A 25,128-nucleotide genomic window follows, 5' to 3' on the forward strand; every position below is an offset into this window, starting at 1 on the left:
TCCACGGTTACTTGGATCCCTCCGCCGATTCACCATTCCGTAGAAAAGGAAAACAAGTCCAGGTCGAGAGCAGCAGAAGGAGGTTTAAGTGATGCCCCGCCGCGACTCAATTATTTATCCCTCTGTGCGCTTTTTCCTAATGCACAATGATGAAGGCGCAAAACAACAGCGCCTATTTCTCAGAATAACCACCAGTTTAGCTGCTATAATAGAGTTAAAAATATATTTGAAACTTGTTATATAACCATTTTGAAGTTATTAAGATGGGCACAATTATATACATATTGTGGGAAACTGAGTCACGCGGTAATTCAACGCTTATAAAGAATAAAAATCATGTACGATGTTTAGACTTGTTTTATCATATTTTCTAATTGTTTGCCAGCAGCGAGCTATTACTTTAAAAGACTGCATGTGTTAAATAACTTTGTAGTTGTCCGTAAAACAAACTACAAAGTTACAAGCTCTCATGAACATTCCACTTTAACTGTTTTAAAGAGTAGTACAATGTGTTGTTATTATCATTATTAGGATATATATTATTTTTTCATGTTTGCATAAATAAATGCTTCATAATTAATTAGAGTGTTGAGTTTTGATTATTCGGATTGCAGAGTGCTTTTGATTGACAAAGTAAAAGAAAATCAGGCCCGTGCGCTGCGCCCGGAGAGCCAGACGCGCCGTGAGTCCAAACATCCCCGCTTCTGTGACGCCACATCGGGCCGGTGTGTGTGGCGTGTGTGCCGGGCTGTCCGAGGCCGGATCTGCCGCTGTCTCTGCTCTCTCCAGGGAGACACTCCGGGACACACTGCACAGCAAATGTCCCCGTGAGTCACAGTCAAGATGCTGCAGATGTTGCGTTGATGTTGAAACTTGTGGCTCCGCGCGAGTTGCTCAATTAACACAAAACACGCTCACACGAAAATAACAGCATGATTCTATATTTGACTCACTTTATTTATGTCATTTACGTTATTAATGACATTAATAGATACATTCAATAAGAGAGGAAACTAAAATTACTGATACGTTTTAGGATTTTAGGTATACTTTTCTTTCTGCGCTATTATAATGCAACAATTTGAAATCAATAGTAAATCAGAAACACGATATGCAGTCAGTTATTCAAGAATCATGCATGAACGCGCGTGCGCAGGTCTCAGAGCAGCACGGTGACAACTGTCTGTCAAACTGACGGTTAATTAACGCATGCGATCCCGGCACTGCACCTAAACCGCGCTCACATTATTAGAATTAGGCTATTCATCAACGCACATCAGGGTATGGAGTTCATCTCAAAACACTTTGATCCACGCGATGATACTGACACGTGTGAAACTATTAGAATGAGATAATGCAGTGATAAGTTGCGGCCGCGCCCACCAGAACGTCTCTAAAAGCAAGAGAATCACAAGAGAGTAACGATTTTATATGTTATAACGTTACAGCAGAGGGTGGCAGGACCTGGTCAGGACACTACAGACCAGACACGAGCGTGAGGAGTCCAGACAAAACTCCACAATAATATAATGTGCGCAAAACCCCGTGTTAAATCATGAATCAAAGGCTAATCGCAAATCCCCAAAAAATATTGCTGGCACAGAACAAGCTTCATTCAAGCACAAACTCTCAGCTGCGTGTTCTACAGTTCTCCCTGAAATCCGTGGAAGTCTTCCTTCCCTGGACACTTCATATCACCGTGCGCTCTTCTGTGCGTTAAGATCCTGCCCACTGAATGTGTCATATTAGTTTCCCAACGCCCCCTTTCCTCCCTCCTTCGCTTCCTTCCTCCAGTCTTTGTCTCTCCTCCCTCTATCAGCCAGCCAGTGCGCCCGTTGGCATAGTCGAGATTGAAAGTGACACGCTCTGATTACAACCGGATCATTTAGCAGAAGAATTCTCTTTAACGGCGCAACGCGGTGTCCGCTTCTCAGTCTCGGTTTTGGTTCGACGCGCCGGTTTGTCTTCACTTTTTGCAGTAGGTTTTTATAGTTCTCGTGCTTGAAAAAGTCAGAACTGCTTTGTTTTTTCGCAAACGATGAGGCCATAAGTTCCACGCGGGGGAAGAAGAGCCGATGAGAAGAGGCAAAGGTCGCGCGTTTAGTGACTCTTCTGACCGGGACGCATCAAACGGGACACTCTTTGCTCACCATCAGCGGCGCGTCCCACCTCCACCTCCCGCTGCCCACTGCGTCGCGCGCGCGGCACCGGTTGTAGAAGCTCGCGCCGCAGAGGTCCCGGGGTGTCCCGCGTGAGTCTGGAAGTCCAGGAGTTCCAAAAGAAGCGTCCAGCGGCAACCCTGGATTCATTACTGTTGATCAATGGACAGAGCCTCCTCAGCGGTCAGCAGCGACACACTCACGCCATAAACAGTGAGTACACACACTTCACACACTTCACACACACACACACACTTCACACACACACACACACACTTCACACACACACACACACACACACACACACACACACGGCTGGAGCAGCAACTTTCAAACCACTTAGATATAAGGAGGATAATAAAAAAGAGAGAGAATGAGAAAAGGAGAGATATACGGGTTTGTAAGTTTGTAATGGACAAGTACATTTTTTTAGGAGGCATTGTTAATTAAACAAATTGTTTGTATAGACTATTATTATTATTATTGTTTTAATTATTTATTATTATTATTATATTTTGTAGCTAATTTAATTAATATAAATTCTTGCTTGGTTTATGATTGTCCTCATATATAAGCTTTTAACTTTTGGTCCAATGGCATAATGACAATATAGGCCTGTATCATAGAAAAAATAGTTTAGTTATTACATATTGTAGACGTGTTAAATAAATAAACTTGGAAACTGGTTATTAATTCTAAAAGGACATTCGAAATATTCTCTCTCTAATATTTAAGGGTCCAAATTGGCCCTTGCGCAGCTGCAAATGAGTTCACTGTATAGATTGTGTGTGCGCGCACGTCTTCATATACATTTCACATGTTTTTATGTAAAGGCCTTATGTGGTGGTTTTTGTTTTGTTTTTTACAAGAATACTGGTTGTTACGACATTTCTCCCACTTTGTCACTTTTTAACTTTAAATTCTACACTTGTAGGCTACATATTAACGCGGGGTAATGACAGGAAAGATCGTGCTGTAAACAGTTTTCTCAAAAAAGATGATACATGAAGGCCTGTATTTTTTCAGATGAGTAGATTACAATTTGGACAGAGGGCCTCAGCAGACAGACGATGTGAGATTAATAAATTGATAAAACGGAGGAGAAGCAAAAGTTTCCTCGGTCCCGAGATACAACTCAAAACACTCATAACGTGACAATTAAAATTGTTACCTTGTCAAAAAGATCTACCCCCTAGAAGACACATACAAATATGACTTGTGTGCAATGCTTAATTCACTTTAATTTACTTTAATTCTAATCCAAAACTTCGTGGCGTGACGTGTTGCGACGCATCCTTTCTGACCTTTACCAAACACCAAAGCGGCTCAGTTTCCTCCTGTTTCAATGTTTTACTCACTCCTGTTTACGGCCTCACTCATAAAAAATAATGCGTCCATATTATGGGCTTCTTTCCACAAACAGTAACTTCACTTGAAACAGTTCACCCGGGCGCAGCTGAGACGAAGGATGACAGAAGATGGATGTTTTTGAAGAACATAAATGTTAAACTGTTACTTAAACTGCTGTTCCAAGGTGATGGCTGGAGCGTGACACCAAAATGCAACATTAATCTGACGCTCTTCTCCTCTCACTGAGCCAATGAACACTGTAGTGCAATTAAAGCGGGAAAGTGCATTTGTCTCATTGGAGGGTTGAGCTGTTTAACCGCGTCTCTACTTGAACTTTTCAGATGTTATCATGAGACGTAAAAGTTTAGCCACGCGTAAAGGTGAAGTTGGATCGTGCGATGTCTTTTTCTTCATCTCTCTTTTCTAAATTCCGTATCCAAAACTAATAGGACTTGGCTTTGAAATATACACTGCATATTGTATTGTACGCAAATCATCTTTTTGGTTATATGCAAATTACATCTATGATGCACCTCATGTTTTGTTTATCTATATTAAAATGACATGTATATACATATAAGTACATTTCAACTGGCAGATGCAATGATAAGGGTGTGTCCCCACATTTAAGTAGGCCTAAATAACAAAGCGTTACTAAAGATGCTTCCCCTGCTTGATCCTGCTGCTGGTGACAAGTTCATGTTCACTATAAAACTCCAGAGGTCGGTCTTGTGTTATTTTAGCTCTTCCTGTGTTCCCGCAGTTATGCTCACTCTGGTGAAGCTGGTGTGAGCTGCGGTGCGCGGGGTTTGGCCACGCACTGTAGTACTGTATATGTGAATGTGTGCTCATATATTGGACCAACAAATGTTCTTGCATTAATCATGACAAAAGCTAATGATTTGAAAAGGGTCAATCTCTTTCTCTCTCTTTTTTTAATCATCTTAATAAGTTTACCAATATTAAAATACTTTGTCCGTCAAAATAAATTCACAGCCATTCACATTCACCAAAAACAGACGAGCACAGCAGCTAATAATCATTTAACTATGTGTGGAATTTTATCCCTGTTGTTACAAATTTCTTCTTGAGTCTCATGGAAAATCAACATAGATTTAATTCAAAATTGACATTAATTCATACAAAAAACATCAATTATTTGCATCTATCTCTAATGCTATTTTCCTTTGTTTAAAGACAAAGTCAAAGTAAGGGTGCAGCGTAACAAATACTCCTCCATACAAGTGCAATCCCTGTATGATAAGTCAGTGTGTGGTCCTGTGTTAGTGTGTGTAGCGCTGCTGTGGTTGGTGCGGCTAACTGTCTGTCTCTAAGTTCATAGGCTCCATAACTGGAAGAGCGAAGACATAACTGATCGTTTCAGCCTGTATTATCAAATCAGATGTTTATAAGAAAGCATAAGAAGTTTGCCAGTGAAGCAGTCGATTAGTCCTAAGTCTCTGCAGGTACAAGTTCATGAGAATCTGTCGACTATAGACCATTTTCATTACATTTCAGATGCATTTAGTATTTTTTTTACATGTATTTTCTTGCACCAGCTGCCCACATCTCAACAGTAACACATCTGAGGGCCATAAACAGAAGATTCCACAATAATGTAACTGCAATCATTTCTCATAAACTGCCACATGAAAAGAGTTTGGAAAACAAATGCTGAAGCCAATGTTTTAGAACTGTCTGCTTCTTCAGTTTTCAACACATAAAGGAACCAACTGGATTCTGAAATTGTAGTCTGTGACATGATGAATTAGAGCAAAACATTTTGACTATTGTCTATTTGAGGAGATTAAGAGGACAAAATACGTTCCTAAAACCCTGCAAAAGTTACTAGCTGATCATTTTGAAAGCATAACATGTAGTAACTGTACAAAAAAATTAATAATTAGAAATATTTACATCTATCATTAGTCACAGAGCGTTGTACGCTCAGACTAGCATTGTCTATGTCTTCTTTATCTGAGCCAAGTATTAACCAATAGCCTGATAACAACACCATAAAAGTGAAGGAAAGGGCAGGATATTTATCTATAGGTGACGCCTCTCGCACCATCCCCCGTTATCAGTGCTAATAATGTCCTCAGACGCTACAGGTTCAACACACTTTATTACTGAGATAGGAGGATATGTACCTTCTTCTCTCTAATAAACTCTTTGAGGTTCATTATTCGTTTCATCACTCTAAACGTTTTGCAAGATTCTTAAAATGCCTATTTGGTATTTATAGGACGACAAAACCCCCCCAAAAACCCACATATTTGGAAATCATAATTTAAAATATAAATTAGCACAATCAGCCAGATGAATTATTCACATTTTTGCCAACAGATGATTTAGCATTACACAAAGGTTTTGGGGAGGTGCAGTGTTGTTTAATATCTATGTTTCAAGCATTCTCAACTTCTGAATGCAAACTTTACAAAAATAAGATTTGTTTTTATTTGCCTATGAGTCTAATAGAATAATCTTTCCTCAGAACTGGTATTTTAAGGGACGTTTGCTCACAAATTACACTTTATTACACTGATTCTCATATTCCCAACTTAAAAATGCACAATATAGCATGCATAAAGCGTGACGTTTAAAGTGTTGAAAATATGCCCGGATAGAAGCACAAAATAAGAGATTTTCAGAGATTACAGTAATACTTTCTGCACCAACAGAAGATATAAAGCAAACAGCAAAGCAATTTTGAGAGACCGTTCCTCACAAATTACACCTGATTCTCATACTTGAAAATAAATCCACAATTTATAACGGTGGACATGAGGAATAAACTTTAACACACACGCGCACAATGGTCCGCGGTGGAAAATGCCGAGATATGAAGAAATCTGTAAGGAGACGTGTAATTATTATAGCATAAGTCTTTGAGCGTACCAATCACATCATAGTTTAGACTGGCTCTCAATGACATGTTTGTGCGGATGTCTTTGGAGTTGGACGAATTGTTTATAGGTGTATTTGTTTGTCCCTATCCCGCTCTTTTATTTAAATGGGTGTGTCCGCATTTTTCGCTCTCTGCAATCTTGTCTTTGGCCGTCGCAACACATTTGTTATGTCTACAACATGTAATAATATGGAATTTGATAGAGGCTTTATCGTCCAAACAACCCAAAAAGAGAAAAAAAACACAGATTGAAATAGGACATAACGGGTCGTGACCTAAAAATAGTCATTGTCAGATTTATCAAACAGTATTTCACTTTCCTCGAATATTAATAAAATGTGTATCTTTACTATTGCGAGTTGATATAATGTCTTTGCAAAGTGACCTTCCCATTTTCAGTTAGCCACTTTTTTATTCTATAGTTTTTAGCACTGTGCGACTTTCTTCATTCATTAAAACCAAATTACTCAAGGGTTAAGGTTAGTGCATCAAGCTCAACTATTGCAAACGCAAACCTTTCCATTAATCTCCTGTATTCAAGCAGCTGCCCAGAGAGGAGCCATAAACTGAGTAACCTTTCCTTATCGTGCACGCTACATGATGGTTCCTGTCTCCATAACAAGGCGGTTACATCTTCACGTACCTGTCCTTTATTAACTGTTCAAACCATAGCTGAGCTTATCAAACAGTGCTTTAGATGTGTGCAGGATAAAGAAGATAACCATCTCAATGTCCTTACTTTGTGGTCAGTCACGTTTATGTTATGTCTGATAAAGTTATCAATGGGATTCTCCTACACATTTTATAAGGAACAAAGGAGTTGCTTAACCTGCATTGTAATATTAGATTATCAGTAGATGTAATAGTGTGATGTCCACAGTCAGGCATGATCCGTTTAAAACAAATTTGGAACTGTTGTGTCCATATATTTAAATATGGATTATTACGTATGGCATGATGTATAAAGAAAAAGATTTGCTATGATAGAAAGACAAAATAAGATTAAAGCAATTCTTTCTGCACCAGATTTCAAGCAAATAATTCATTATTATCCATCTTCTTCTGTCTATCTTTCCATATAGGACAATTTAGGCACTGATTGAAACAAACTTAAAGGTGCACTATCTAACTTTTCAGGTAGAGTGCCCACCAACTCTTTGTCTCCATGGAGATGTTACCTTATTTTTTTTTGCCAAGAAATCCACATGCCATTAAATGTAACAACAGAACTAGTTAATTTGAATGTTTTTAACTCCCATCAAGGGGAAAGCTAACAGCAACTAGCATGCTAACAGAACACTTCCTGCTTCCTGAGAATAAAATGCTCTATAATTAGATGCAGAGAGCACAAAATTTACTCAATTTTGCTCGAATCGATGCTATTAAGATGTATCTGTACTGGAGAAAAACAGATTTTACTTTATTACATGGGGGGAAAAAATCGATTACAGCCCCTTTAAAGCAGATGGCGCCACAAGTCCAAGTAACAGGTCAGATCTGTGAAAAGCCAACACAGTAAGAACAATTTTTTTAATGCATTTTTGAGCAGTAAAACACCTGTATTTAATAACATTCCAGGCAAAGCAATGTCATCTCGGACCCTCAATCAGAAAAGTTACACAGTGATGTGTATGTGCATGTTAAAAATGCAGAACTGTTCCTGCTCCTCGAGTTTCTTGGATCAAACTGAAGTCTAATTGCAGCCGGATGTGTGTGAGCGATTACGGTGGCGGAGCAGAGGTGTGGGCGTCCCGGGTGAGGTGATGTTGAGATGTCGGAGCAGAGGTCCAGATAGGGATCGTCTGTAGAGCACTGAACTACGGCAGGTCGCAACGCGTCCGAGATCCTGATTCCTCCAAGGATTCTTCTCAGACACGAACAAGACCGATTCCAGCCGAAGAGCCGCAATTGGCACGGCACTGGAAATGCACATGCTAACAGCTGCTGTCGTTGAATCCAGGCGTGCTTTACTGTAGCTATAATATTGTTAGCGGTTACATTTATTTGCTAAGCCTCCCTCTTTTCTCAGCCAGATGCACACTGTGAATTATAGCTACCAGTGTTGTGCCTTTGAACTTGTTTTCTTTTCTAAAGCCACTTTTAATAAACGCCGCCACTTGCATTTTTGATTTTCCGTCTCCCACAATTTTAATCACGCCAAATGCTAATGTTTTAAATTTATTATATGTTTTGAAATTTTTTTCCTAATGCCTGACAGATTGTGTGTTTTGTTTTTTTGCCTCTTGCGGTGGATGGCGGAGTTCAGCTGTGCAGTGTTGTAAGAATTCAGATTCAGAGACTAAGCAGCAGGTTCAGCGGAATAGTGAGAATAGATTTTGAATTTGTGGAATAACCGGAAAACAAAAAGCGCAGGGGATATTTATGGAGGAGCGGTTTGTTACTGTCAATAACCGCAGATGCCTTTCGTTTGTTCTGCTGGATTTCTGGCTTGTGTCACCCAGCATTGAGACCTTCTGCGTTTTTTCCACTACTAAATCTTGATTTCCATACTCTAATAGAAAAGCTCTTCCTCTGTGCTGTTGCCATCATTTCACATTGAGGGTCACACATGCTGGCACGGTGTCCAGGGGCCCGTATGTAAATAAAAGACTCCATTTGGCTGTGCTGCTCTGGTGCTGGCATGGCTTCACCTCAGTCTCTGCTCTGATGGCATTAGCTGATAAAGGACTTTTGGCCGGAGCTCTGTATCAGGGGACACTTGCACATAAAGACTGTGATCTCAGAGGTCGTGGGCTGAACACCAAAGATTACCCCTCACGTTGCATTATTTCAAAGCTCATAAAAACAGCTTCCCCATTGACAGTTCTGCGCCTGTATTGTCAAGAAGTTTGTATATGTCACAAATTTATATTAATTTACGGGCTGTAAGATTTGGGGAAGATATCAAATTGCAAATTTGCGATTTATGTTTTAATAATAGAATTCTGTTCAAAATGCACATTTTAAATTCCAAGAGAATTGGCCAATGAATTGACAAACTAACAAAAGAATCATTTCTGAACATGCTTGTACTGATCTAAACTACAGGGTTGGCAGTTTTTATCCAGAATAAAACAGGACATTTTGTAGCTTGTGGAGGAAATTATGGTACTTCAAAAACTGCAGCCTTTGCACTTTGCTAATTGCGTCCGTTAAAATTGCAATTTCAACTCAAGACCAAGTCCAAGACCTTGACACTTTGTTTTTGAAAGGGTACTAACATGAACATAATGCAAATCTGACCACATCAAACTGACATTATGTCAATTGTTAAGTAAAAAGCCAAACGAAAAGAAGTAACATATACCTTTGATATTTTCACTTTTCTATTTGAGATTCTCTGTTGAATCTAAACTTCAGTAAACAAAGCTATTTTAGTCAAACACATCAAGTCAATGCGAGTGACATCCCTGCTGGGGGCGTGTTAGTCTTATGAAAGCTCCAGGCACACAGTTCAACAATGTGGTTTTAAGAATGTGTTTTTAATACTTCATGGACCACAGTGGAGGGCTGTGGAGCAGTCATCTATCACTTATTGGGCCACACTGAGTGATTTCATGGGATTTGTAATCAATAAGAATCCTGTCATCTTTGTAAAGTTGACCCTGAGCTCCAGGCTGATAACCTGCTTTTGCTTTAGACTCGTTCTCTTTTGCGGGCGCTCCGCTGGAGGTGTGGAGGAGCATGGAGCAGGGAGGGGAGAGTCCTGTGGCCCAGGACAGTCCCGAGCGCCGAGGGAGCAGTCCAGACCTCGGCGACCTGCCTCCACCAGGGAAGAAAGGCCGACTGGAGCTGAACGGCAGTCCCACCGGGCCCAGGATCATCCGGCACAATGGGGCTCCACTGAGACCCCTCAGCGGTAAGACTGAAGTTAAAACATGTGCAAACCTCATAAGGGCGCGACAGTAAGTCAGATCCTCAGGAGTTTGAATTGGGTTAGGGTTAGGTAATATTGTCAAAAAGGAATATCTTCAAATATGTTTGCGGTAACTCAATAACAATCTTCAGATGATACTTTCACATTGCTTCAGGAAAGTATTAAAATGTGCCTTTAGATGTTCTGTCCGAAACAACAATTGCGATATCATACATTTTTCTATATATCTCTCAACTCTAACTGGTTTATAGTAAAGTCACTGAAGATTTGGTTTATATTATAGACAAGATTTATTTGGGAAAATACATTCACCAAAATTCTGTTGAATAAACTTCTATGTCTGTTCACTGTACCATGACCATGACCACATCTTGGCACTGCATTCAGTCTGTTTAGAGCATCTGGAGAACCACAGTTAATGTATAAGTCTGTGGGGAACTGTATACAGGCTTCTTACCAAATAAAGCAGATTGCGCCATATAAACAAGATTTACACAAGTCTCTCTGTGGATCGACTCAGCTCCAGTGTTAAAGTTAGGACTTGTTTCTAAGAGCTGTGACTGTGTTATTCACCTGCTATTTTATTAAGTTAACATACAAGGCTGAGGAATTATAACCTGAGAAATTCACCTAAATGTTATGTTATTTGTATCAGATGAAGGATATACAGTCCTAAATCTATTGCTTTGGAAGTAAAAATGTGTATCACAATTTTCTTAGAGCCAGATCACGATTTAGATTTGATCACAATTCATGAAGTATTTAAAATGATCTGCTTCTTCTGAATGTTGACTCTTCATTGCATTGGTTGAATCCATCCGTCACCTTCTCACAGCATTTCTGAGGCTGACAAACAGGAGGTGTGGGTGGGGAAAAGTGTCTTTGTTTGAGCACAGAGCAGCATCCAAAAGAATAAGGCGATTTTACCAAAAAAAAACACAATTGTCACAGAAATGAGATCACAATTCGTTGTTTTTTTCCCACCATATTGCCCAGCCCTGTTTGGAAACGTGTAAGATTTCCTTTTGTCTCCCTTCCCCATCAAACCCTCTATTAAAGCTAGATTAAAACTCGGGACAGGCTTCAAAAGTTTACGACGCATACACACACACACACAAATAAGTCAATCAAAGTATTGGTTATTTCTGGCCCTGACAAAAAATAATCCATAAAAAGATGTTGGAAAAATTAAAAGTAGCCGAAACACGACAGTCATGATAGGAGGGCATTTACACGCTCTATAAAGAGACAAGGAAGCAACTTATCAGTGTCTAAAAGATTGACCAGCACACATCCAACACGTTGCGCCCGTGCTGTTTGTCTGTGGTGGGGGTCAGTGTAACAAGGAGCTGAAGAGGGGAGTGCTTGTCTGAGGAGCTGACAGTTATATTTCCCTGTTGGGGGAAATTCACTTACTTGAATTGGCACGGCGCTGCAGTGTGTAATTCACTCCATGAGAGCGGGAGGCCTGGGAACACAGTGATTAATGAGAGGAAATAGAAATATAGGAATTGACTGATTAAAACAACAGGCTGCTGCTGCTGGGTCGGGGGGCTGCACCTCCATATTGTGTACGGAATGTGTGTGTGTTTGTGTGCATGCTCGCGCGTGCCTGTCTATTATTATTATTAGAGCTGGGACACTGCCTAATGCTTCCAGTCTAAAAGGTTTAATTAATTGCCAGATGACAGGTGGCACTGGATCAAAATCCTTTTAGAAGACAGGTTCATGTGAGAAGGGAAGACAAAAGGGCATTTGAATGAGAATGCTAATCTATACAGACTGTACGGTTACCATTGAAAACACGCGCAGTACTTCTTGGACAAGCTGATTTTCAAATATACTTTCACTCATTTCTTTGGGTCTTGGGAAAAAGGTTGAAAATGGGCATGGATATAAATGACTTGTACTTGATGTATTTGTATTCTCACTTAAGTTGGATTATTTGGACAAAATCTCTCTTAGTAGGGTCAGAAATATAAACCTCAGTTGGGATTGATGCCATTGTTTTAACTCGATGCTGTTAATGTGTATAAATAAAAGTTATATTTAAGCAATGTGGAGTGCTTAGAGTGTCTTGAAAGTACCACTATATCAGTCCAAGACATTTTATTATTAGATAGAAATTGTACGGCTTAATTTGACATTTTTAATAATCATAAATAACACTTATAAAGCGTTTTTCAAGATAGCCAAAGACATTTTTCACACAGAGGAGATAAACATAGAGTAACAATAAAGATAAAGTTATTGAAAGGCGGTTTTCAAGAGATTCAGGAAATGTCCAAAAGTTGTTGTAATATTTTCTGTATACAATAAATAAGATTGTTTTACTGTTCAAGGCATTTTCTTATGAACTATTCTGAGCTGTACAGAACTGATCCGAATGTTAAAGAAAACTAATCATTCTGAAATGGACAATATGAGGTTTATAGGACAATATCAGAAGAATGTAAGAAGAAACATCAGAATTATTGACACGCCGACGAAGTAAAATCCTGCCAAATACTTTCTTTCATTCACATATATAAATATTCTCACGTTTGTAATTATATAGCTCTTTTATCACAATTTCACCGAATATTCTTGACCCCTGTGACGCCCTCTTTGCCCCCTTGTGCAGGTCTGATGATCCCGGTGTTCTGCGTGGTGGAGCAGTGTGACGGAGGCCTGCCGACAGAGGGCTGCGAGGGCAGAGAGGAGCACGCCGAGTTCGTGCTGGTCAGAAAAGACATCCTGTTCTCTCAGCTGGTGGAGACCGCTCTGCTCGCCCTGGGTTACTCTCACAGCTCTGCAGCTCAGGCTCACGGTCAGTCCCACGCTCTGCACCCACAATGCACCTGCCACAGACTGTAGAGAGGGTGAACTGCATTTCGTAGGCAGGCTGAGATTTTCTATAACGCGTTTGTGTTTATTAAGAGAGAAATATTGTATACTAGGTGGGCAATACAGTATATGGGAATTTAGATATTATTGAGAATGTTGTTTTAAATATTGAGCATATAATTTATAGTAAAAAAAAAAAAAGAAAAAGCGGAATTAATATAAAAATGAAAAAGGTTATGTAATAAAGGTGTATTTCCTCCCCTTTGTGATTCATTTTACAGACATTTCACATTTGCCTGATAATTAAACCTCAAATAACACGTTGAAATACATGGTTTAAGGTATTTCTGCTGGATTTATATAATATTGTCTGACTATAAGTCTAAGTATTGCCAATTCCTACTATATACTGCACTATTTGATTTGATTTTTCTATTATTTTGTGTTTAAAAATATAAAATCTGTCACAATGAAATATGGACAAAAATTAAGGAATAGTCAATACATTCCAGCGAGTTCAAAAGGTACAAGAAATAACTCAAACCTGCATTATGGATCTTGATGTTTTTAAGTATACTGTATTATTTGAGAAACCAGGTTCTCTTGCAAGAATTAAACCTACATTTTTCTTTTTTAAATTTCTTCCCAAAATGGTTTGCAAATACATAAAAACAATGAATCATGAACGTTTTGTCACATTGAAAGGGTCTTTGGTGTTTAAAGTTTTGTTCGTCAAAGAACACACAGTATATTCTTGCAGGAACTGATGCCACTAATGGAAGCTGTGTGTGAAGGGACTGTCCCACTAATAACTGGTTCCAGCCCAGATGCATGTGAGGTTGTCTATTTAGAGCAGCCATTGTACTGTTACAGGGGTAATAAGCACAGGAATGTTACAAAAACACAAGTAAGACACAGACAGAGCCTGTAAAAGTCATTAAAGACACAACAAAGAGTGAGGCAGGAATGTTTCCACAAACCAAAATACATTGTGCATTTAGTGTGTTTATGAAGTGGAGAAATACTCTGTCATTTATAGCGCCACACATGTTAGTCATCTGCAGGATAGTGTGGTGTACGTGATATTGAAACTCAAGTATGATTTAAACCCACCGGGACATAGGTACATGCTGATAAAACTGCTACACTCAGTTACAGCGAACACAAGTGCCATTGTGGGAGATGCCGTATGTCTCCGCAGTGTGCCGTCATCTGCAGCCGGTCCCACGTCAGTCCTACAGCCACAACATGAAACACTTTAGTCCATTTTGTTTCTTTTGTCATCGTATCGCTCATTCCTCCCTGGACCAGCAGCTTCTTATCAGTCTCTCGGTCACACAGCCTCACATGAATGATCAACTTTGACCTTAATCTGAGCTAGTGTTTGTCTGCAGTGGAAAATGTTCTTCTACATTTCATCTTCAGAGGACATGTTTTACCCATTCTGCCTTATTTTCTCTCTGCAAGGTCACTTGAACATAATCTAAATATCATTATATGTAATTATACTTTCAACTTTAATGATAACAATTGCATCATTCTGAGCCACAGTTGACCTCATCAAGAGTCTCTCAAGCAAAAACAAAAATGAGTGAAAATGTTCTTCCATTCACTGATGGAGGTACACTAAAAACTATAATGCAAACCCAACTGTCTGATTCCTTTTAAGTTATAGTACAGACTATTCAAATTATTTCAGCCCTTTGTGCTAAAAGTGGACTTCATGAGGCGACCATAGCACATTATTATTATGTAAATTGTCGTAAGATTATGTCACTTTGGAATGATATATTTCTAGTTCTATCTAAAATACTAAAATCTCAATTGATTTAATCCCAACAACAACAACAACAACAACAACAACAACAACAACATACTGCTTAACTGCAGCCAAAAAATGAAACATTTTGGAAACATGAGGAATCTCCATCGCCATCAACACTCTCTGACTGGAGCACATGTGCTTCATTTTGAAAGATAAACCAAAAATGGTGCATGTAATTTATTTCAAAGCTGCAACTAATCAGTTAGTTTAGCGATTATTCTCGCAATTAATTTATTAGTTATTACATGACTTAGTTGAAGCTGAAGTCAAGCCGTTTGAGGATCGAGGTGTAGCACAATTATGGACAAAAAGAGTATTTTAATCAAATACATTGAATCTATACATTTTCCACGTCATTTTCATGTGACTGCAGCTCAATTTGAGTCATAAAACTTTTCTCAGCTCATGCCATGTTTTGGGTCTTATGTATAGACCACTTAACAATTATTTGATCACTAAATTAACTGACAATTATTTCAATAATTGACAAAATGAATAAAAATTAAAAGTAAACCTGCCAAATGCAAATCCTTTTTCAATATGCAATACGTTAACTTAGCGTTCATGAACTCCCACCCTCAATGGCATTCCTCGCTTGTTTAGCCTTTGGTTTTGAGTGTATGTGGAAAACAGCCAGCCACATCGCTCCTCTGTCCACATCAATGCATTTCTCTGAACAAACACCACACGAGGGGCTTCAAAGGCCGGACTAAACGGGACATCACAGTCATCACAAACAAAACTCGCAACTCCTCTCTGGATTTCCCAAGACAAGTGTGGACATTCCCAAAATACAAAGTGCATATTATCCGCTACATCAGCGCCAGTTATGCAGTGTCACCCACCAAACGCACACCTCCCTACTGCATGTCACAGATGGATACTTTTTGTTTTTACCGTTTATGTTAAATGAATAATTTCTGGCTTAAATTATACATTTTTTCCTTTGCGGTGCACAACCAAAATTACACAGAGTCTCAGCTATTTTCTGCCTGTTTGAATTGTGTCCTGCATTCTTGTGTCCCAGCGGTGTATTTAAAGTACCACGGCCTTTCTGTAATTAGCCCAGACCAGTAATTAAATGGAAGATATTGTTTATTTCAATTATAAGGGTCGGAAGGCTTTTATAGGAGAGATGGAAGAAGACCTGTACTTTTGGGCTTGAGACACAGCACGGTCAACAGTCATTGTTATTGTGCCACGTCGAGAAAAAACTGGCCACAATGGGTCAGTGCTGTGGATATCTGAGTTTGTGTGAATTCTAGTCTTCATAACAGAAAAAAAGCTGTTTTGCAACTGAGCCGGCAAAGGATCTAAGTCTACCACAATAATAAAAATATGTCTTAGGGTTGTGAATAGAATTGCGAACGCATGTATGTTCTGTATATACTAGATCATAAAAAGATTTTCCTAGCCACAGTATTTACCCTGGATTAATTCTGTAAATGTCAGACTACAATATGTTTACTATGCAAACAAGAAAATCTGACCAGGTATAAAATGCAAAAAACAGATAGTTATTGTTGTGTAATATGTGCAAAAATGTTGGAAAATGTATTATGTCTTTTCTTAAAATGTAAAACAAGTTGAATATAGTAAATGTGTTCTGAATTGGTAAAGGTGCGCTGTGTAACTTCTCCAGTGGAGGGTCTTCCAGCTCCTTGTTTCCATAGAGATGTTATTGCTTTTCCTGGTCTGCTCTGCAGTATTGCATTAATCTTATCTTATCAGGTCTGGAGTGAATGAATAATGCAAAGTAATCATTTTTGAGTGTCTAAAAAAGCACCATGTACCGGTAAATCAAATGCATTGTTATTATTATCTATTTCCATGGGGACAACGAGCACAAGCTTTCATAAACCTCCTGAAACTGAATCGCTTCTCGTCTCTCTCAGCTCGTCTTTAAAAGCCTGGCATGTTTTTTTGGACTGGGCTGCTGTCTACTACTGTCAAGTTGTCTTTTTTATAGATCACAATCCCATAAGCAACATTTTAGTTCTTACGCATGCTTTATAAATAGGACCCTAGATCTGTGGATAGACGACCAGTTAACAGTAAGAATGTTTGTTTTTTAAGGTATTTTTGAGCAATAAAACACTAGTAATTGAATAAATGCAGATACATTTAATGCTGTTAAATGTTATATACTGTTTAACAAACCAGGTAAAGCAAAAACTTCTCCATGGCTATAAAGTAGCCAGAAAAGTTACATAGCGCCTTTAAAATGTTTTTGTTTTTATTCAGTCGGACAATCTTGTTTCAAATTGTTGATATTTGGGGTTTGATTTCATATCCAATGTCAAAATTATAAAGACAATTTGGTGGATCCTAAAGGATATTGCCACTACAAAACAAACTTACATAGCCTAGATATCTAGGCTACGTAAGCACTATATTATAGGATATAAATAGCATAGATTTTGATGGTGTACATGGAGGTTACAGCAGGGTCAAACTACTGTAAGGACCGATTCTTAAATAAAACTAAATGTGTGCTACTAGCTATAAAGATAACATCAAATATTCATGACTGGTCAATAAGGCATAAAAAGTGATTAAATAAAGATGAGACCTCATGCAAATTATTTAAGAGACATGCTTAGGATCCGAGCTCTTTCTAGCACTGATATTTCTGATATTTTTTATTCTGTCATTGGATCTGATATTGAGTTGGAGCGTGTGGTTGAATAGTGGGGGGCCGCGGGGTTTCCCTCACTGTCTCCAACCTGGAACTGGTTTGGAAGACGCCCCAGACTGCTGTGACCATTAGGACTTATCCCGGCACGAGACAATGGTATTACAGTGTGCATATGCTAAGCGTGCGTCTAAAACTCTTTTGTGTGGATGGGCAAACGCAGACATGAGCCAAGCCACCAGCCAACCACATCAAGGCATGTCTCTGGGAGGTGGAATTTTAATGTGGAAATGGGAACAATGATTTGGACTTTTAACAGTGGACACGGAGCAGAGCTAGAGAGGAGCAGACCAAAAAATGATGGATCAATTATTAATGCATTTGGCATCACCCTGAGAGCATGCGAGCCGCCACATGAACATGTCCACTGTCTGCAGTCCGCTGCTGTTTACTGTCATGCTGAGGCACTTGTTTGTCAGCTTATTCATGCGTTCACTTCTACCCTACTGGTCATTAGAGGGATAGTTGTTGAGTTTTCAGACGTGCACAGGATTCACACTGATAGCTACTAGAGGAGGAGTTTGCTCTCTGCGTGAGACTTCTGAATATATGAGAAACAGACAAAGCCAAAAAATGAAGGAAGGCACTTTTTTCCATCATAAAAGAAACCGAGTATTTTATTCCATGGCTTTAAAAGTTCTTTATGACTGCTATCGTTCATATTATAGACTTAACACTTTGACAGGTCAAATATGCACTGATGTCATACTACTCAACTTTAAAATACTTCTGATTCAAACTATTTGCATGTAATACATGTTGTGGTAGCCAATTATTCCACAATTATCAGTTAATGCTAATATTCTTCTAAAATGCTAAACTCCTGACTATAGCAACAATATCCTTATTCTTATTTTGAAAAACAAAACAAATTGCGTTGTTTATTTTAGTATATAATAGCTGTATTTTAGAGGGCTGGGCTCCACCCCTTTTATTAGTTTAGATATGTCCTCTTATCTACAGATAGAGCCCTAAATCTTTCAGGACACGCAATCTTCAACTCAGCACACTTAATGGTGTTCCCTTTGTCTGGGCATAAAAAACACAGTCTGGTAGTCTGTTTGAAAGATACAACAATCCCACTTAGCCACTAGACTAGAGGAATGGGAAACGACTTCAGAACTGAAAAAAAATAAAAAATAACTCAGGGGAGGGGTGAACCGAGAACTAGGGGACAAAGAGACAGCGAGAGGGGCAAAAGGACCCGTCTGGATCTCATTTGGAGGATAGTAATGCGATTAGTTTTGTTTAGTTTTCACAGTTCCCGCCAGACTCCAAGAAAACCTGGATGGGGTTGTGTGCTGTGATGCCCTTGTTGGAGTCTTTATTAACAGCAAAACATGTCACATGAGTTGTTATAGATCTTTGTATTTCCATCAGCAGAGTGGTTTCCATTCATGTTTGACCTCAAAAAAGTGCCTGTGTTTTATTAAAAAATAGAACAAGGAGATAGGAGATTTTCACATTTGTAAATGTTTAAATACTTTTAATTATTTCTTTAACACTGAAAATAATTTCGCATTTCAAAAAAAAGATTAAAAAGTCATTTAAAAAATGAATACTACAAATCTGTGAAATACAACAAAATATTCAAAGACATTTTACATTTTTAAAAATCTGATTCTTTTTTGCAGTTTCTGAGCTAATGTGCCTAAGTATCTGTCGCTTGTTGATCAATAAGAGCATAAGAAGTGAGTCTTATTTGCCTCATTTGTCTCCCTGATGACACAGGTATCATCAAAGTGGGAAGGTGGAACCCTCTGCCCATCCACTTCCTGACTGATGCCCCAGAGGTGACCGTCGCCGACATGTTACTGGAGGTCTACCACATGGTCACACTGCGCATCCAGCTGCAGAGGTCAGTAAAGATATTTTTATGCTAAATAAATGCTTAATTCGAGTTCTATATTCCCTCAGTTTAGAAAGTGTGGACTTGACTTGTGTGGTCGCTCTCTGCGTGTGAATCCTCTAAGTATCTTATTTCATGCCAATAATTGAAGGCCATGAATTAACCAAATCTATCACATTTGAAAGCCCCAATTTAGAAACAGTTAAGTTATCCAGTGGGGATTTATCTATTATCTGTGTTTGTCAGAGCAGGCGTGTATCCCAGTTGCTTTCTGCGTCAGTCTCAAACTATGACTGAAGCGTGCTCGATGGACAGATAAAAACAGATAAAGTCCAGATGAAAACATTTTGTTGTTGGAATATGCCACAGGTTTGATTACATTTCCATAGCGGTGGTAAAGCATAGACAGGCAGTTTCCAAAACGTTTCATATCAGGACAATAATGTACAGGATCTGGTTGGTTATAGATCAAGTGATGTTTAGGGTTCACTTGAGATGAATGTCAGAGAAATTTTGCAAAATAGTATATTATACTAAATAGAATAGATCATATCATAACAAAAATGTCTGTAATGGTAATTACAGATTAGTTGTTTTAATTTGTTTTGAAGATACATGATCTGTTAATATGAAAGATTGACATGCCTTCATTTTTGTTTTGTAGTTTTTCAAAGTTGGAGGACCTGCCGTGTGAACAGTGGAACCACGCCACTGTCAGAAACGCCCTCAAGGAGCTTCTGAAGGAAATGAACCAAAGCAGCCTGGCCAAAGCCTGTCCCCTATCACAGGTGATGGCACATTTTAACCTCAAATATGCATTTAGTTTAAAGAAAGTAGCTCCAATGCTCTAAATATCAAGCATTATTGCTTTTTTTAGAAGCAGTGCACATTTTATACACATCTAAAAGTATTAACATTTCATATAAGACTGAAGTTTAGAGCATGTTTGTAAAGGTCTAAACTACAAGGTTAGCAGATATATTACCTAAATAATTCCATCATTTTTTGTATTTATTTTTCTCATTGATAAGTCAGACTCTGTGCAGCTAAAGTGAGCAGGCTGTTGTATCCCAGATGCATGTTAAGCCACATCCTGGGCCCATAATGACTTGTATGTGAGATTTATGCCTGTGTTTAAATTGAGCACTAGTGGGGTGTTGATCGCAGAATCAATTGCTAGCATATGCGAGTGTGGCTGGAGATTCCCTCTCTGCGCCGCACCGCCTCAGCTTTCCATGGGTGGCTTCTACTCATGATTAATGTTTGTCTATTGCTATTGTGAGTGTGTGGCCGTCTATTTATTACATTATAGGAACGTTAAAGTGTTTACATAGCAACATGCCCCATTGGAACAAATTTGGTTCTCCATAACCTAAATCATTACATTAGAGGGCAAAGACAGGTTTTCAATTTTAATTTGGCTAGTTTGTGGTCAGTGCATACATACGTAAAAGTTATTTCATGAGATGTTATTTTGTCTTAACCTGAGTTTCTTCTCCTTTGGTCAGAGTATGATATCCTCCATAGTCAACAGTTCCTACTACGCCAATGTCTCTATTGCCAAATGTCAAGAGTTTGGACGCTGGTACAAGAAATACAAAAAGATTAAAGGTAAGCTTATACATGTGACCATGCTAGACATCGAAAACATCAAATTTAGCATAATATAGTACAAACATTTAGCACAAAAATGATCAATTATTCTATTGTCCACTTTAGAAAGACACTTAGCATTATTTTTGTGTTAAGCAGTGGATTATCTGGAGAAAATGTGGTCTGGGCGTGAGCATGCTGACATCAAAAGTAAGTTAAATGTTCAGTAAACTATTATATTTTGGAGCCCTCATCTGACTGTCATGTACCTTACAGTTGAGAGAGACAGTGTAGCAGACTTCTGCGTGGTGGGACAGCGGCCCCCTCCTCACTTGTCTGGTCTGGCTCAGCTCGGGCACCTGGGAGCAGGAAGTCCTCTGCTCAAAGGAGGATCAGAGGTACAAAGTCCCACACAGCCACAGCCTCCAGCCCATCCTCCTCAGCAGCCTTCTCCCCATGGACCGATGCACCACAGTGGGCCTTTGCGCTCGGGACAGGTGCCTCCACCTCCTCCTGGAGCCCTGCAGCCCCTGCTGGGCCCAGGTGGGCTCCTGCCCCCCCAGCTCTCCCCTCAGCTGGTGCGGCAGCAGCTCGCCATGGCACATCTCATCAATCAGCAACTGGCTGTGAGTCGTCTGCTCGCCCACCAGCACCCACAGGCCATCAACCAACAGTTCCTCAACCACCCACCCATCCCCCGAGGCTCCTCCAAAACTACTGGTGACCACCTGGGGTGCAACCCCTCTGCCTCAGAGGTGTCTGCCGATATCTATCAGCAGGTCCGGGACGAGCTTAAGAGGGCCAGTGTATCCCAGGCTGTGTTCGCACGAGTCGCCTTCAACCGCACACAGGTATAAACACTGCCTCTACTTTAGAGTTAAGAAACAGCAAGCAAAAGACTTATGATCAATCCTCAATAACATTTTTACACAATAATAACATTAAAAAACGCAAGGCTTAAGTAATACATGGTTAACTGCATTTAAAAAAATAAACATGTATTTATTTCAAAACTGATTTGAAAAACCCAAAGACTCAAAACCGTAAATCCAGTTAGATGAAGTATTACATCACGCTAATATCTAATTTGTCATAAACCACCTGTGTTGAGCGGAAGCGTAGCAGGACATCGAGTTGGATCATTTAGTCTTGTTTCCCGCCCTCACAGCAACACTCCTGATGTAATCATGCTGTGGCGGTTACTACACGCCCCATTAGACCAATGTGATAAAAGGAGATCACCTTCAGGCCAGGTGCTGCTGGTGCGTCACTGTACAGTGTCTAATTCAGCACCTGTATATTAGTGAGGCCTGTGCTCATCAGTGCATCTGAGTGCATGTGATCCTGTGGTGTGTCCTGACCAGGGCCTGTTATCAGAAATACTCAGAAAAGAAGAGGACCCTCGCACAGCCTCACAGTCTCTGCTGGTGAATCTCAAAGCCATGCAGAACTTCCTGAACCTGCCTGAGGGCGAGCGAGACCGCATCTACCAGGAGGAGAGAGAGAGGACCATGAACCCCTCAGTGGGACTGCCTGCCTCCAATTCAAATTCATCTGGGCCAAGAATGTCACAGGTAGCTCCTCCTATGTAATACAACCATCTGACCACTGCAAAGTGGGTGAGACTAAAGCCGTCTGCCTCTTGAGTAGAATAAGCTGTGCTTTATGAGATAGAAAAACTGAATGGCGCTTCACTTCTAACAAATTCTCCTTATGTTTCGTGTGCGTAGAAAGTGTGGGAGAGGAGCTTGGACGACCAGATAAACCCTGATACCTGGGCCTCCATTTGGAAGAACAAGACTAAGATATCCAACTCGGTACATAATCTTCTATCTGTAACTTGCCCTCAGAGTAGACCACAGCACGCCATCTAAAACAAATTCCATTTCTAATGGAGAAAAAAAAACTACTTGAAAGCTATCATAGCACCATATTGTAAACAGAAAGACATTATGCAGTATTTGGGAAGTCTTATAAACACACAACAATTTAGCATTGTCAGTGATAAGCAGTGCTCTGTGGTGTCAGGGCAATGCCCATTCAAGGCCATGGCTGAATTTGGGAGCCACTCTTATTATGTCTATGAAAAATTATCTCAGCATCGTTTGCTGGGAATGTAAGCTCACTGGCCTGAACTCGTCTTGTGGACAACATCAAACAGTGTGTATACAAGCATTCGGTGGGCCAATGTCATTTTCATTCAAACTGAAACAAGAAAGAGGACAAAAGAAAAAGATTTAATGACTTTGATTTGCAAACTAAACTAGTGCAGTGCAGATGTGCTCATATGAAGAACATTCATGTCTGTTTTGTCTGATCATGAGCTGATAACATCACCTCGTGTATATAAACAGGAGAGGCACTTCTGATGAGGAAACACATTTGTAATATATACTGAATGTAATGTATCCTTTAATGATCACTTTTGAGTGCTTTTATGTTATCCCTGGTAACCTATCTCAAACAGAAATCTTAAAACATTTTATATCTATAACATTTGTACTTGGTCACTTTGTCTTCTGCAGCCAAAGCCGCCTGGCCCAGGATCAGACCTGCCTATAAAGCTGGAGTCCTTGGTCAACATTACATCAGGCATCTATGAGGAGATTCAGCAGGAGATGAAGAGGGCCAAGGTGTCTCAAGCTCTCTTCGCAAAAGTGGCCGCCAATAAGAGTCAGGTAACAGACTTAATTCTCAATAGTACTCTCAAAGCAACTCAATCCATGGCTCTTGCATTGACATACATACATTCACCTTTTCATGGAGGAAGTTAGTTCTTAATGATTGAAGTTGGTATGATAATGTCCGACTCAAAAGGTTTGCTGATCCCAAGCATTGATAAATCTATCCAATATCTATACATACAATACAATACAAAATGTCATTCTTGATATACTGACATTGTACCAAATGCACTAATCAGCTTTGCGGCATACATTTTTGCACAGGAAAATGATAATAACATCTAAATAGCAAAACAACTCAAGTTGCTGCGGCTTAAACCTGCAGAAACTATGTGTATATCAAAATATGAACATGAAGAACTGTCTCCAGCACATGCCAGTCACACCCTGCACCAAACCTTTTCCATTAATCTCTCGGAGCACATTGTAAAACTGGAAACACATTGTCAAATGAGTCCAGCATGCTGATGAGAAGTAAATGAGACACAGGGCCAGGGCATGTGGAGGGGCACCAGGCTTGTATTGTTCCCACAGTCCATTCATTTGTGCAGATGTTTTATTTCATTTGAGGTATTAGGTAAGATAAGACAACCTTCAGTTGTAAATAAATGCAATATCATGTGTAACTGTCCCGGCAACTGACTTTTGAAGTAGCAAGTGTGTAACATATATATATATATATACGTAAATAGAACAAATTGTTACATTTTTACTGCTTGTGAATGATTGTAATAGTTTTACTCGGTTGTCGTTCAGCAATTAGCTGAACGGACGCCCTGACCTTTGCGTCCTTTTTTATTCTATGTCAATTTTTAGATCAGGTTCTCCTATCCCAGTTCCATAAATATAATTTCCCCCTATTTTCCTCCATCCCTCCTTTATGTGTATAATTTAATTCTCCTCCATTCAAGATATTCACTATAACTCCTGGCTTCTATTGTATCCAAACCTTTGTGTATAAACCACGACATACCATTATAGATTCATATACAGGAAAAACGGGCATAGAACCTCCAACTTTACTTGCAAGTAATTCATGATGTAAAAATCATTAAATAATCTCGATGTTGGTTGAGGCTTTCTAAAGTAGCCCGAGTTAGCATGTGTAAGCGTGACAAAGCCGGGGTTTCGATGCATGCTTGTGGGTGTGTGGTTTTGGTGGGTCTGGGGTCACGGCTCACTGCACCCATCTGCTGCAGCTGGCCACAAAGACAGTCAGGGAGAGAGACTTAGAGAAAGAGAGGGAAAGAGAGAGAAACGAGGGAGTGAGAGATGATCAGGCCATTAGCAGTGCACGCTGCCCGAGGTGGCTGGGTGAACACAACAGCTGGTGTCACAAACCAAGCCAGTCTAGCAGATATA

At 39.6% G+C, this 25,128-nt stretch overlaps 1 protein-coding gene across 5 annotated transcripts in view; it reads left to right on the forward strand.

Annotated features, from left to right (window-relative positions):
• Nucleotides 1-2,234: 2,234 nt before the first annotated feature.
• satb2 (SATB homeobox 2) overlaps nt 2,235-25,128 on the forward strand; it is a 33,200-nt gene continuing 10,306 nt past the window's right edge. The window contains exons 1-11 of one of the 5 annotated variants that reach the window (XM_072444949.1): nt 2,235-2,372; nt 10,058-10,276; nt 12,918-13,103; nt 19,372-19,498; nt 20,154-20,277; nt 20,998-21,100; nt 21,239-21,292; nt 21,359-21,933; nt 22,447-22,656; nt 22,813-22,899; nt 23,608-23,760. In XM_072444949.1, coding sequence (XP_072301050.1) covers nt 10,102-10,276; nt 12,918-13,103; nt 19,372-19,498; nt 20,154-20,277; nt 20,998-21,100; nt 21,239-21,292; nt 21,359-21,933; nt 22,447-22,656; nt 22,813-22,899; nt 23,608-23,760 — 1,794 coding nt within the window. In that variant the 5' untranslated portion in view covers nt 2,235-2,372; nt 10,058-10,101. The remainder of the gene's footprint in view (nt 2,373-10,057; nt 10,277-12,917; nt 13,104-19,371; nt 19,499-20,153; nt 20,278-20,997; nt 21,101-21,238; nt 21,293-21,358; nt 21,934-22,446; nt 22,657-22,812; nt 22,900-23,607; nt 23,761-25,128) is intronic. The other 4 variants (XM_072444950.1, XM_072444946.1, XM_072444947.1 and 1 more) reach the window with 4 other exon arrangements.

This window comes from Eucyclogobius newberryi, unplaced genomic scaffold (genome assembly GCF_026437365.1).
Source record: "Eucyclogobius newberryi isolate DKJ021-1_F unplaced genomic scaffold, fEucNew1.0.hap1 SCAF_14, whole genome shotgun sequence".
Taxonomy (NCBI): domain Eukaryota; kingdom Metazoa; phylum Chordata; class Actinopteri; order Gobiiformes; family Gobiidae; genus Eucyclogobius; species Eucyclogobius newberryi.